Source organism: Aspergillus mulundensis (genome assembly GCF_003369625.1).
Source record: "Aspergillus mulundensis strain DSM 5745 chromosome Unknown scaffold_5, whole genome shotgun sequence".
NCBI classification, from domain to species: Eukaryota; Fungi; Ascomycota; class Eurotiomycetes; order Eurotiales; family Aspergillaceae; genus Aspergillus; species Aspergillus mulundensis.
Genome location: NW_020797893.1, coordinates 662,292 through 675,366, shown reverse-complemented (window position 1 = coordinate 675,366; position 13,075 = coordinate 662,292). Strand labels below are relative to the sequence as shown.

General features: G+C 52.5%; 6 protein-coding genes across 6 annotated transcripts; 1 reads left to right on the top strand and 5 right to left on the bottom strand.

The window, feature by feature from the left end:
* Nucleotides 1-258: 258 nt before the first annotated feature.
* Nucleotides 259-1,401, bottom strand: DSM5745_05571 (putative nucleoside-diphosphate-sugar epimerase; the record flags this gene model as incomplete). The annotated part of the gene is made up of 3 exons (XM_026747587.1): nt 259-1,058; nt 1,120-1,325; nt 1,379-1,401. 3 exons carry the CDS (start codon nt 1,399-1,401, stop codon nt 259-261), a joined length of 1,029 nt encoding a protein of 342 aa, XP_026603419.1.
* Nucleotides 1,402-2,156: 755 nt separating this feature from the next.
* On the bottom strand, nt 2,157-3,999 carry DSM5745_05570 (retromer subunit VPS17; the record flags this gene model as incomplete). Its single annotated transcript, XM_026747586.1, has 3 exons — nt 2,157-3,019; nt 3,072-3,525; nt 3,577-3,999. 3 exons carry the CDS (start codon nt 3,997-3,999, stop codon nt 2,157-2,159), a joined length of 1,740 nt encoding a protein of 579 aa, XP_026603418.1.
* Nucleotides 4,000-4,435: 436 nt separating this feature from the next.
* Nucleotides 4,436-7,201, top strand: DSM5745_05569 (mitochondrial elongation factor MEF2; the record flags this gene model as incomplete). The annotated part of the gene is made up of 1 exon (XM_026747585.1): nt 4,436-7,201. One exon carries the CDS (start codon nt 4,436-4,438, stop codon nt 7,199-7,201), a length of 2,766 nt encoding a protein of 921 aa, XP_026603417.1.
* A 446-nt stretch (nt 7,202-7,647) lies between these two features.
* On the bottom strand, nt 7,648-9,173 carry DSM5745_05568 (GTPase-activating protein GCS1; the record flags this gene model as incomplete). The annotated part of the gene is made up of 4 exons (XM_026747584.1): nt 7,648-8,064; nt 8,139-8,876; nt 8,956-9,024; nt 9,132-9,173. 4 exons carry the CDS (start codon nt 9,171-9,173, stop codon nt 7,648-7,650), a joined length of 1,266 nt encoding a protein of 421 aa, XP_026603416.1.
* Nucleotides 9,174-9,973: 800 nt separating this feature from the next.
* Nucleotides 9,974-11,391, bottom strand: DSM5745_05567 (putative RNP protein; the record flags this gene model as incomplete). The annotated part of the gene is made up of 4 exons (XM_026747583.1): nt 9,974-10,303; nt 10,359-10,589; nt 10,658-10,964; nt 11,183-11,391. The coding sequence occupies 4 exons, from the start codon at nt 11,389-11,391 to the stop codon at nt 9,974-9,976; spliced, it is 1,077 nt and encodes a 358-aa protein (XP_026603415.1).
* Nucleotides 11,392-11,976: 585 nt separating this feature from the next.
* On the bottom strand, nt 11,977-12,722 carry DSM5745_05566 (uncharacterized protein; the record flags this gene model as incomplete). Its single annotated transcript, XM_026747582.1, has 3 exons — nt 11,977-12,019; nt 12,088-12,369; nt 12,475-12,722. 3 exons carry the CDS (start codon nt 12,720-12,722, stop codon nt 11,977-11,979), a joined length of 573 nt encoding a protein of 190 aa, XP_026603414.1.
* Between the last annotated feature and the right edge of the window lie 353 nt (nt 12,723-13,075).

Sequence of the window (13,075 nt, the reverse complement as noted above, 5' to 3'; positions counted from 1 at the left end):
TTCCCAAGGTTCCGACGTAATAAAACTGAGTGACAGCACCGATTCCCTGAATGGCGCGCTAGCTTGCGCTTGGCGCGACTAACTCGCTAACCGCGTTTGTCAGGACAATTTGAAATATAACTCTCTTGTTGTGAACTTGATAATAAACCATTGATTAATCAATGAACTATTTAATCACAAGAATTCAGGCCAATCCCTCCTGTTTAGCTTCAATGAACAATCCATTGATTAATCAATGAACTACTTAATTACAAGAACTCAAGCCAATCCCTCCTGTTTAGCTTCAATGTCAACAATCGACGGAATGAGCTCCAGCAAGCTAGGCTTGCTCGGTGACCAACCCAGGAGCTTCTTTCCGCGGTGCGACCATCCTCTGGAGCTGCTTCCCCAGGCATAGAGCCCGAATTCGTTCAGTTTTGTCACGTCTGCATCGCTGATAGGTTCGACATCAGGCGAAGCGATAAGCTTCTTGTCATAGGCTGCCTTAGCAACAGCTCTCTGGACATCTCCCCAGACGAATGGGCCGTTCTCCGCGAGATAGTATCCCTTGTCATTCCAAGTGGCGTTACCACCGCCGGTCGCCGCCGCATCTCCCAGGAGGCGGTAGAGGTCACTCAGGTCCTGGACGTGAATCTGGTGCCAGACGTTCTTACCCTCTCCAACCAAGAACCCCTTCTTCCTCTTGAGGACTGCAGCTGCCAGCCAATACGCTTGAACGCTCTTCTGGTTTCCGGGACCGCGGCCAGGGCCGTAGATTGTAGGAGGGCAAACAATGGCAACCTTGACGCTGTCCGGGGCACGTTTTCCAGCTTCGATGATGATCTTGTCCACGTTGCGGTGCAGCGAGTCGTCCGGGAGGTTCAAAAGTTCGTCAACTCCATCCCAATCATCATGCTGCTTAGATCGCTCGAGACCCCAGGTGTTTGTACGGAAGTCTTCCACTGTCAGAATGCCGGTTCCCGACGTATGAATTATCCACACAGGCTTTTCAGCAGTGTGGTGGCTGGCGCCCTTAGCGATAGCAGTAGCAGATGCGACGTGATCGCAATCAGCGCAGTCTATTGTCATTAGAAATCCAGATTTTGATTTCATGGCTGTATGAAGGGGTCATTGACGCACGGAATACAATGTCAGCGTTCTTGGTCTCTTCTTCGATAACAGCAGCCGAATCCAAGTCGCCCTGGACGACCCTTGCGTTCGGATACTCGCTGGCAAGTTTGGCTCCTTTCTCCTTGTTGCGAACCAGAACGGAGATCTCCCAGTCAGGGTGGGCCTGAGTCACAGCGTAGAAAACATCGCCGCCGATATACCCAGTCGCTCCAGTGCTGTTACTGTGGTCAATAAAAGCAACTGCTGGGCCATGGATGAGACTACTTACAGAAAGGCCTTTACGGGTGCCATTGTTGCAGATCAAGCTTACTTTATGGTAAGGATGAGCTAAAAAGACAAAATTTGTGAGCAGGTCGCAGGAGAAAGAACGGTGGACGTGGGACGATGAGCTCTATAAGGCAGGCTCTTCATTGCATCATTGGGTGCTTTGAAATCAAATAAGAGTGGGAAGACTGAAGAGTGGGGTGTGGGGTGGACGAAGCTGCTGGAAGCTGGAATCGATGGTCTACTGTAGAACAAAGCCACATTCGAATTACCTAGGTAGTGAGCTTGAACTTTTGCAATCATTATAGCATGCTGATACCAAAGCTTCAATAGCCCAGCAACTAAGGATCTACCAAGACTTAGTCTAAGAGTGTCATATCCAGGGTATCTAATCAGATATCTAATAGCGGGGTCGATTTTTGACTTCATACTCCGAGCTTTCCCCACTTCTGCACAATGGCCCTCGGACCCTTGACATTTGAGGACCTTGGCGATCTGGGAGAGATGCAGTCAAGTGCTCACACACACATAATCACATGTACACATTATTGATGTCAGCCGGTTATAGAGAAGTTAGGCATTTGGAAAAAGAAAAAGCCTCATAAGTTTGTATAACATCGCTTCAAAGTCAATAGCTGAAAGCCAGCATATAGTAATCAATTATCATGAGCATACGTCAGAGGGACGGGACAGAATCGCGAAAATGGTTGCGAGGGGAATCTCTAAGAGAAAGCACACTCATAATTTACAAAATCAGACGGTCAAAAACACGGCGAGAACACTCAGAAAGTACTGCCTGCTAGTCTGCTGGCGGCATTCCGGGCATCGAGACGGTCCTCATCATCTTCAACAATTGAGCTGACGCCACTGGGAGAGCGAAGACGTCCCTTGGCTCCTTGTCCATTTGTCTCCTCATCCTCCTCCGGAGCAGGAGCGGCGAAGCTGCCGCTGAGGCTGCGCCCGAGGCTGTCGCTGCGACGCGGAATTCCACTCCAAGCATCGCCCTTGGGGCCTTGGCTTGAAGCGAGATTTGGGCGTCGCCCAGTAGGGTGGCTTTCACGGCCCAAGCGGCTAAGCCCCCCGGAGGCGTCAATTGAGCGGATATCTGGTCTTACGCTCTCCAGTGTCGCGAGCGTCCTCCGCTCGGCCTCGATCTGTCGCAGTGTATATTCACGTAGACTCAACCAGACATCGTTGGATGTCCGTTCAAACCAGCGGCGCTTTTCGTTCAGAAGGTTCGATGTTACTCGTTGCGTCTTCTTGGTCAAATAGTCCTCTTGGCCCTGGGCTTCGTCAAGCGCACTAATGGCTTCATCCACCTTGTCGGGTCGAACTGACGAACTGACCTTCAGTCGATCCGCTGCTGCGCGTTTGCTGCGCGTTGCCTGTTGAGCTTGGATCAGTTCCCGAAGCAGGATGTGGCGGTTAGTTAGCGTCTCTTTGACAATAAGCGCGTCGGATGAGTGGTAACTCAGGGGATCCCCGAGAGTGGTTGCCTCGGCAGTAGCCTGAACCGCATGGTAGTCTCCAACCGTTTGGATAACCTTCCCTAGCTTCCGGTAGGCGTTAGAGAGACCAGGATGTGTCTCCTGGACATGCATCTGCCCAACCTTAACGCCGAAGTCTGACTCCGCGAGACCCAAGCCTGTAGATGGTGAGCCAGCGATCACTTGAAAGGGAGGAGCGTTGCAACGTACCTCGCCGAGCCTTGACTACACGGTCAACTTTGTGACTCGCATCCATGGTTCCGAGGTAAAACATCTTGACCACCGGGCGCGCGTTCTGCAGCTCCGGTGTGTCGTCAGGCGGCGGTGCAAACTGCTTCAAGACTTTCCTTCGAACACCTGTTGCGGGTTGCTTCATGCGAACAACGGGACTGTAACCGAAGTCACTTTCAACAAACAAGACAATCTCGTCATCCTGGATCAGAACTTCATTGTTCAGTATAGTGTTCAGCCATCGCTGCATGGAGGCCTTCACGCGGAATTCGTCCTCGTCGGTCCCAGCTCCAGCAGGAGTCAGGGGCGCCGGTACAGCAGGAACAAAGGCCTCGGGATTAGCCGAAATAAGATGATCGGCAAGCTTGCCAAACTCGGAGTGAGTCCGTCTAACGTCGCGGTACTGAGTAGTTCTGAACTTAGGCATATTGGTCTAATAACGTGGTCAGTGATGCGGAATCGACGATGCTGCGATGCCACATACATGTACATCAAATCGAAGGATAGGATCCTTTTTGCCTGTTCTTTCTAGGGCGGTTATCTTGGCCTGGATCTTGTATACTGGGGCCGGTTGTCTCGCATTCTGCCGAGCACCTGTTTGGTACCGTGCGGGGACCTGCGATCGTGGTTGTTGTTCTGCAGAGTGACCAGTTTCGCCTATGTGCGTGTTTTGTACTCGCTCCACCAAACTTGGTGAGTCACCATTTCCTTCTCCAGGTGCCCTATTCTCGGAAACTCCGGCAGCGTGCGAATCTCCGTCCGCATCGTACGGAGACTGATGTTGTGGGGGTAGCGGCGAAGGCGGAATTTCGCTGGTGCTCGAGGGAGGGTAGGGGGCTTCTGTAGCTCGAGGGGAGGCCCATGGGGAGGCGCCCGCGGGGTCTTGCGAAATGCTGGAGTAATCCATCTCTTATTCTGCTTGTGTGGTGTCGGGTAAGAGCTGTGCCACCGATAGGGCCACGTCTGCACTGCAATGTGAAAAGCACTTATCAACAAGAAGACTTTGAGCAGATTTCATAGGTAAATTATTATTCTCACGTACCTTCGGCCCCTTAGAAATTTGGCAGGAGATTGGGGTGGAGGGATGCGCTGTTAAGATGCATAAAGAGGAGATCATGGAGAGCCGGGACCGGGGAGGTTACGTCGTTGCTGCCTGCACGGTCTGATTGGCCAGGCACCGCAGAGCTCCCCGTCCGACACGGCGACAACAGAACCTCAACTTTCTCTACTCTCTTCTCATACCAATTCGAGCTCTCAGGCTTTGGATCGACTCCTGTGTGTTACAATAGACATGCGATAATTTTTTGAAGACACCGCTTTGGCCTCCCCCAATCGCTGCTGCCATGGTCTCAGCTCTGCTTTTGCGCGCCCGCCAGAATGGCCGAGCTACTCGATATCTCGATCGACCTAATATCAATTGCTGGGCACTTTCTTCCTTAACCAAACCGTCCCTTGGGAGACCAGGATACTCCAAAACTCAGAACTTCTCGACCCTCCAACCGCGATTGCAAGCGAACCTTGACCGGACTCGGAATATTGGTATTATAGCACACATCGATGCGGGTAAAACGACCACTACAGAGCGCATGCTCTATTATAGCGGCTTCACAAGACGCATAGGAGACGTGGATGAGGGATCTACGGTTACGGACTTCCTCCCTGCTGAACGTGCCCGGGGAATCACTATTCAGTCCGCTGCCATCACCTTCCACTGGCCACCTGGGGAGAGCAACGATGCTACACACCATGACCCGCAAGCCCCGAAATCTGCGTCGTCGCACCTGGTGAACTTGATTGATACTCCCGGCCATGCTGACTTCACATTCGAGGTCTTGCGGTCATTGCGCATTCTTGACGGCGCAGTGTGTATCCTAGATGGTGTAGCTGGTGTGGAAGCACAAACTGAGCAGGTTTGGCACCAAGCAAGCACGTATAATATTCCCCGAATTGTCTACGTGAATAAATTGGATAGAGACGGTGCGGCGTTCGGTCGAACGGTACGGGAAGTCGCTTCTCGGCTTGGAGGATGGCCCGCTGTCTGCCAGATCCCGTGGTTTGAAGGAGGGAATGGAAGCTTCGTTGGTGTTGCCGACGCTGTCAACCTACGAGGGCTCCGATGGGGTGGAGGCGATGGCAAGTCAGTGAAGACGTTCAACCTTCAGGAATTGGACGAAGCTGATAGTCAGCTTGCGCAAGAACTCCGCCGCGCGCGGATAGCCCTAGTTGAACTGTTGAGTGAACACGACGACATGATTGTGGAAAAGTTCTTTGAATGCGAAGAAGATCATCTACTGGTTTCATCTGCTGATATATTGGATAGCCTGCGCCGTTGTCTTTTGGGAGGTAGCGGGAGGAAAATTATCCCGATCTTTGCTGGTGCTAGTTTTCGCAACATCGGCGTCCAACCGCTGCTCGACAATGTCGTTGACCTCCTCCCCAGTCCACAGGAGACTCCAGACCCAGAGGTTAGTATTGGAGGCGTCAAGGGGGGTCTCAGACGTTTGCTCTCAGGAGATTTACTCGTGGAGCAGAAGGAGAAAGCGGTGCCAAAAGGCAAGCAGAAGAAGAAGTCCGCCATAGTAGCTGATAGCCGCAGTGCTATCAAGCAGTTGCATGGTTGTGGGCTGGCTTTCAAAGTGGTCAATGATGCGAAGCGAGGAGTTCTCGTATATGTTCGGGTTTACTCCGGCTCCTTGGATCGGGGCAGTCTTTTGTATAACACCAACCTAAACGTGTCGGAGCGCGCTCCTCGTCTTCTGAGAATGTACGCCAATGACGCTGTTGAGGCCGAATCTATCTCCGAGGGACAAATCGGGGTTGTGGTGGGCCTGAAGCATGCCCGGACCGGTGACACACTTGTTGCATGCACTACCAACAAGCAGGTCCCTCCCGAACCTCTGAATACTCTTCAGTTACGCCCTATCGACGTACCGCCGCCCGTCTTCTTCGCAAGTGTCGAACCTCACAGCTTGTCCGAGGAGAAACGTATGCACGAGTCGTTAGCTTTGCTCCTGCGTGAAGACCCTAGTCTTCATGTAAGTATCGACGAGGACTCCGGACAAACACTGTTGAGCGGAATGGGAGAGCTTCACCTAGAGATCGCTCGTGATCGACTCATCAACGACCTCAAAGCCAAGGCAACCATGGGTCCCATTGAGATCAGTTACCGCGAATGTCCACTAGGAACCTCTGGTCCCGTTACCAAGATCTTCGACCGAGAGATCGCAGGCCGCAAGGGTAAAGCAGGCTGCACCGCATTGGTGGAACCCTTCGATCCAGAAACCTCACTTCCCCCAGACCCAACAGCCCTCTCCATCGACATTGCAAACGGCAACCAAATCATCATTCTCGCGCCCGAACTACAGATCGAAACCAACAAGAAGGGCCTTGAAGAAAGCCCTATTCTCCCCTCAGGCCTCGACGTGGAGGCCGTCCGCTCAGCCCTCCAAAACGGCTGCCTCGCAGCCCTCGCCCGCGGCCCACAATTCACCTTCCCCATGCACAACACCCGCGTCACCCTCACGCTCAACCCAACAGCCCACATATTCGGCAACGATACAACGTCTGCCTCTCTTTCCGCCGCCGCCCGCCTCGCAACCTCCACAGCCCTCTCTAACCTCCTCTCCAATCCGGCATCCGCCTCAGCCACGCCGGGAACATGCCTCATGGAACCCCTCATGAACGTAATCATTAGCATCGACGAAGCCAGCCTCGGCGCCGTCGTCCACGATATCTCCTCCTCCCGCGGCGGCCACATCGTCTCTCTAGACGAGGACATCCCCATCACATCAACAGACCTCTCCACACCGAACACCGAAACCGTAGACCCCGACCTCGACCTTCCTCCGATCGATCCCGCCAAGGTCTATGCGCCCCCTGACCCCTTCCAGTCGTCGACCGTGGTCGGTGCGCTCTCGTCCTCTGACTCGGGGAATCGACCGCGTACTATCACCGCTAAGGTCCCACTCAAGGAGATGGTAGGGTATCTTAAGCATCTGAGGAGCTTGAGTGCGGGGCGAGGTACCTTTGTTATGAGTGTTGATCGATTTGAGAAGATGAGCCCTCCCAGGCAGAAAGCTGTGTTGACGGAGTTGAGAGGTGGGTATTAGAGTAGATGATCTGCAATTATATAGCATTAATTCTGCAAGACACATAGGACGTTGTATTGAAAGTGATATGCATAATATGACTTTTATGAAGCCTTGTTCATTCAATGTTTTGATAAAATGATTCCATAGTCTTCCCTATGCGCTTTCATTGAACATCTTTTCTCTCTAGGGATATATATAATTTCGACCAAAGCGACAATATCAGTTCAATTATTTGTTGCTTGATATATCGGCCCGAGAAAATTGGAATGAATGACAGTTCCGAGCAATTATATTTATTTTGCAACTCTAATTCAAGGAATATAAACAACGGGATCCGCCAAAAGGGAAAAAAGTGCAAGCTTTGAAAATGTATCATACCCCCAAAAGAGCGCAACGCTGATACAGACGTATATACATATAAAACACAAAGAGTACTCCGTCTAACCATTCCCCATCTATATCAATCACCAATTATCATCCCACGCTCCATCATCCTGACTCTTTCTTGATGCGGGCGTCGGAGATGATCCTCTCCCGGTGCCCGCGCCTGAGCCTACCGGGGTAGAGCCCGGTCCGGAGCCAATAGACGTTGACGCCGTGGCTGACGACGGAGCACCTGGGCCTGGTTTCATCGCTGCCGTCCCAAGAGCGCCTGATCGGGACGCATTCCGGCGGTGATTGTCTTGAGCGCCTAGTGAAGAGAAGTCGTCCCAGAAGTCCTTGCGCTCGGGCTCGGCGCGTCCGCGCCGGGCGGCCGGGGTGTCTGAACCCTCGACAAAGCGGTTGAAGGAGTCTGCGGCGCCGCGGGCACCAACTTGGATATTTTGTCCAAACTGAGTGGCGTGTTGGCGCGCCTGGGCGGCGAAGTCGGATTCAGCGAGCTGTTGCCTCGTTAGCGTACATGGACGTGTAGTATGAGCAGCATGGTCGGCGCAAAGGGCGACAGTATACGTACAGTCTTCGCGGTGGGCTGGATAAACGAATCATTGACTGTCTTTGCGCTCTTGCCAACAGTCGTCGTAAACCAGCCAAAGCCCTTCGTCAACGCTGCCATAGGGTCCTTCTGGAAGTCATCGAAGGCCGGCATCCCGTTACCCCCCCTTGATTTCGGTGTCTCCTCCACAGGCAATCCTCCGCCGAATCCAGTGAACTTGCCGCCCTCAGAAGGGCGGAGCGATTCCGACCGGTTCGCATTATCAGACCCCATTTTTGCAAAGTATGCCTCGTTGCGTGCTTTCCGACTCGCAGCACCCTCAACCCCACCAAGACCCTCTGGTAAAGCGGGGGATGACGAGGAGCCCCTCGCGGGACCTGAATTCGAAAGAGGAGTGCTTGATCTTGAGCTTCCGACGTCAACGGAGCTTTTCTTTGCCGGCTGCGCTGGCCGTTGGCCAGGTACGTATTCCCGCCCCTCGACTTTAGCGCTGAGTCTCTCCTTCCACTCCTCGCCGACCTCGCCCTCGTATCGCTCTTTAATCGTTGAATCTTCGAATGTGCGGCCCTCAGATTGTGTGATTGGGTGCGAGTCAAAGAATTCCTTCCAGGGGTCGTTCCCCCCTAATTCCATGCGATGTGTCTCGGAGTTCTTGAAGGCGTCCATTGTGATTGATCGGACGAAAGAGATGTGCACACCCAGCCCGCGATGGGTGCCTGCGCAGTTAAGACAGATAAAGGTTCCGAATTTTGGCGAAGCCTAACGCGAGGGGGACGATGCATTAGAATAACCCGGATCTAAATGATGTATATGGGATGCGGAAGACCACAGGACGTACCCATTGGGGAGAAGGCGCGCCACAGTCGCAACATCGGTCATTTCCATTGACTTTCGAGTATTGAAGGAGCTATAAATGAGAAATGGCAGTCAGCGTTAGCTAGAGACTCGAGCCCGCAGTCCGCACTGACTAAAAGGAGCTGGGATTGGACTAACAAAACAGGGCAGGGGACATACCTTGGCCTTCGTCTCCGGGTCGACCTCCCACATTCGTGACATGGCGAGTGAGAATATATAAAAGGGCGGGAGAGGTGTGTATTGACAGTAGGTAGCGACTCGAGCGTCGGTTGCTCTTTTGCCCTTAGGCCAGACTGGTGGCAACTAAGCTATGTGCGCAGCTTGCAAAAAACGTTGTTTCCGCGTATGGGGGAAATCTCTTAACAAAGCATCTAATATTATGTGCAGCCGAATCAACTAGAGCCAAACGAGCGTAAGAAGTAGATTGAAAGACAGGTTGGGCAAGAAGACGGGGGTTCGGCCAGAGAGAGGAACAATGGTGCCAAGAGCTGTGGAGTTGGCCTCTCGTCATAACCGTCAATCAAGGCCGTCTCCATAGCGATCTACAGCCGTTGAGCACTCGAGGAAAATCATTCAGAACAAGACTAGAACCAAGGCCAGCCTTGCGTTTCTCATAAACTAAATGGTGCTAAGATACAATATAACAGAAGAGCAAGATTCGTCATCAGGTCACATCTCCATCAGCCACACATTACTGCATTTTCAGTCCTTGCAATACGAAGCCTGGCGGCAATCCGTATCAACCCGCATAAAAGAGTGCATCTTCGCGTTACTTTCATTCCCTAGGACCGCGCCGGACAGGAATAAGATTCATGAATATTTTTCGTTTTTTTTTCTGAAGTTTCTTGGCTCTTTGTTGGATAGTAGCGCGTCCTGGCAACGCTTACTATAGAGGTATCCCATACGTAAACGGCCTCCGATTTCGATATCTTAATGTGGTGTCCGAATACCTATCGTCGGATAGACACCGCGTTCGTTTAGGACAGAAACGACCTTGTCATTTAGGCAGTGGCAGTGGCAGTAGTAGGAACGGCGTTCTCCTGAGCCGGAGCCTCCGTGGCTTCTTCAGTGGCCTCACCGGGAGCGTCGTCCTCCTTACCGGGGCTGTCAATGGCGACCTTGACGGCGATCTCACGGCCCTCAATCTCCTTTCCGTTCATCTCCTTTACAGCCTTCTCCTGCTGCTCCTCGGATCCAAGGGTAACAAAACCGAAACCACGACCCTTGCGAGGCTCGTTGCGGGCCTGGAGCTTTTTGATCATGAAGCGGGGGATGGGGCGGAGAGCGATCTTGGCGGAGACGGGCTGGTAGGCGGCGAAGATCTCCTTCAGCTAAAAGGGGATTAGCAATCACATAACAAAAGAGTATGATACTATAAGAGCATACCTTCTCCTCGCTAAGGTCATAAGGCAAGTTCGCCACCATAACCTTGGTCTTGGAAGGAATGCCATCCTCAGGAGGGCCACGCTGCTTCTGGGGACGAGTGCTGGGCTTGCGGGCAGGCTTGCCAGACTCGGTGACGGGAGCGGCATCATTCTGGTTGTTGACTTCAGCAAGAGGAGCATTCTCGTTGGAAGCAGTGGTGGGCTGCTCCTCAGCGCCCTCAGTAGCCGCAGCCTGTTGAGAAGATGTTTAGCGGTTGTCAACCAAGTATTGTCGGGGGAGGAGGGGCTATAGCAACATACCGAGCGACCTCCGCGTGTTCCGCGACCTACACGGCCGCGACCACGACCGCGACCACGAGTACGTCCTCCCGCCCTCTTGCGGCCCTCGTTGCCGCTAGCGCCTTCACCGCCACTTGCGGCACCCTCGGCCTTGGCCTCAGCAGGCTCCGGCTTGCGGGCAAGCTGAACAGAGACCTTGCGCTGAAGGATCTCCTTTCCAGAGAGTTCTGCGATAGCGGCAGTAGCTTCGGTGGCGGTAGCAAGGTCGACGAAGGCATAGCCAACAGGGCGGTTGTTGCGAGGGTTCACAGGGATGGAAACGCTCTCACTAGGATTGATGTTAGCTGCTGGAAAAAATAAAGCTCAAAAAGCTTAAAGTCCAAACGTCAGAAACACTGCGCTGGCGATGATGGTCGAGGTGACGCACTGTTGTGAAAGCGAAGCGGAAGGCTACCCGATTGGGAGACCCGACCAAAGCTCCAACGGCAGGCAGTGCATCGAGCGGGCAAATGGCAAAGAGAGAGGTAGACAAGGACAAGTACTCACATGGTGTGGCTGCTGAAGAAATCCTTAAGCTCCCCCTCAGTGGTCGCATATGCGAGGTTCCCAATGTACAACCGACGTCCTTCTTCAGCACTGACAGCAGCAGCATCGGCGGTGGACTGAGCTGCGGGGGCAGAGCCGTTGGAGGCCTCGGTGGTAGGGACAGTGGAGGCCTGGTTGTCGGGAGTAGTGTTTTCGACGGCAGTAGACATCTTGAAGGCTGAGGACACAAAGGGTCAAGTTCTGGAGAAGATAGGTGGTCTGAGGATTGGCGGTGGAGAGGATGACCGAATTGTGTGTCGATGACTCAGGAGAGCTTGTTGGCTGCCCTTTGGGTTGAAATTGATTGAAGTTGCGAGGGGGGAGGAGGAAGGGTAGCTTGGTGCCCTAGATACGGGGGGGTTGTGGACGGGAAGTCTGGATTCACTCGATAATGATTTACCTTGGAGAGGAAGGATCAAGATGAGGTCCGGCGGGCGAGAAAGGAGAAGGAGCGAGAAAAAGGAAACTGGATCCTTGCTTGACTAAGCCGTTTACAGACACCTGCCTTAAGGCACCAATGACGCCAACGTGGGCCAGGCCGGCCCACCTGCAAACATGATCATCGCCTACTCTATCCCGCAGCAAAAGTACGGAGCTGAGATGCTTTTTTAGATTCGAGCCTAAATGCAGCGGAGAGAGACGATGTGTTACAACAACAATATGACATGGTGTATTGTTTGATTGGTATGGATACCACAGTTATCCAACAAGAAACGGCCACCTGACTTTCTCACACATCAATCCCTAGCTCCACTCTAAACGGACTCCGGGGGCTTTGTGACATGCGTCAACTTATCCCTGTAAGGAAAACGGTCAGCATCTTGAATATTTACAACAAACCAAAAACAAAGGATCAATCTTCTTACCCATGCAGTTTCTTGATGGCCGCGCCTAGCCCGTCATGAGAATAATCTTTCTCATTCCACATATCCTTATGATAAACAACCTTCTCCCCAGGCCCACTTCTCTGCAGCTTCAAACTGACTAGACTATCTGCAACTTTTGACGCATGGATGCCCGCCAACGTATACTTCCGGCGCTGCTTCCATGCAAGTTCATGCTCCGTTGATGAGGTGACTTCCGTAGCTATGGTTTCGGATTTGGAGAACAGCTTGGGCACACCGTACCACTGGCCTGCAATTTTGTACCTATTTTCTGTTAGGTACTGTCTCATATGACAAATTCAAAAAAAAAAAAAAAAAAAAAAAATTCAAGAAAGTATAGAAACCACGGAGGCAGAGAGGCAGCCATACCGCGTATCGCAATAGCTGAACGGGTCGTCGTAGATAGCCTGCTCGGTGTAAACTTCCATATCGTCTTTCGAGGCACTTCCGGCATAAAGAGAAAGAATGTGCCTTTGGATCTCTGCTCGCTCTGGTGAGATGGAAATGGAGTTCTCGGGGTGAGGCTCGTAGTCAACGTTGCCGTTGATGTTGCGCGGTGGTGCAGGATGCGGCTCGACGCCTCGCTGATCAGGATGGGGGGAAGTTGAGGATGGCATATTGTTTCTGTGCCTGAGAGCTCAAGAGTGCTGCTGGGGTTCTCTTGGAGAGAAAGTAGCAACGGGGAGGAGTTATACATTGGCACATGTCCCCGGGCATCTGACATCATGATTACGGCCTTGGGCAAGGGGTTATGTGAACTTAGTATAGAATGTAAACATTAGTAGACGTGGACTGCATAGAGTAGAGGGGGCATAACTACCAGCTGTTAGTGACGAGACGAGTTGCGCATGCGAGTTGATTCTAGCTCCGTTGCATAAAAGGTACAGTGATTGCAAGTAGGGTTATACCGTTTAGCATAGAAAATGATCGGAGCAGAGGACACTCGTATATCATAAAGCACATATAAAGC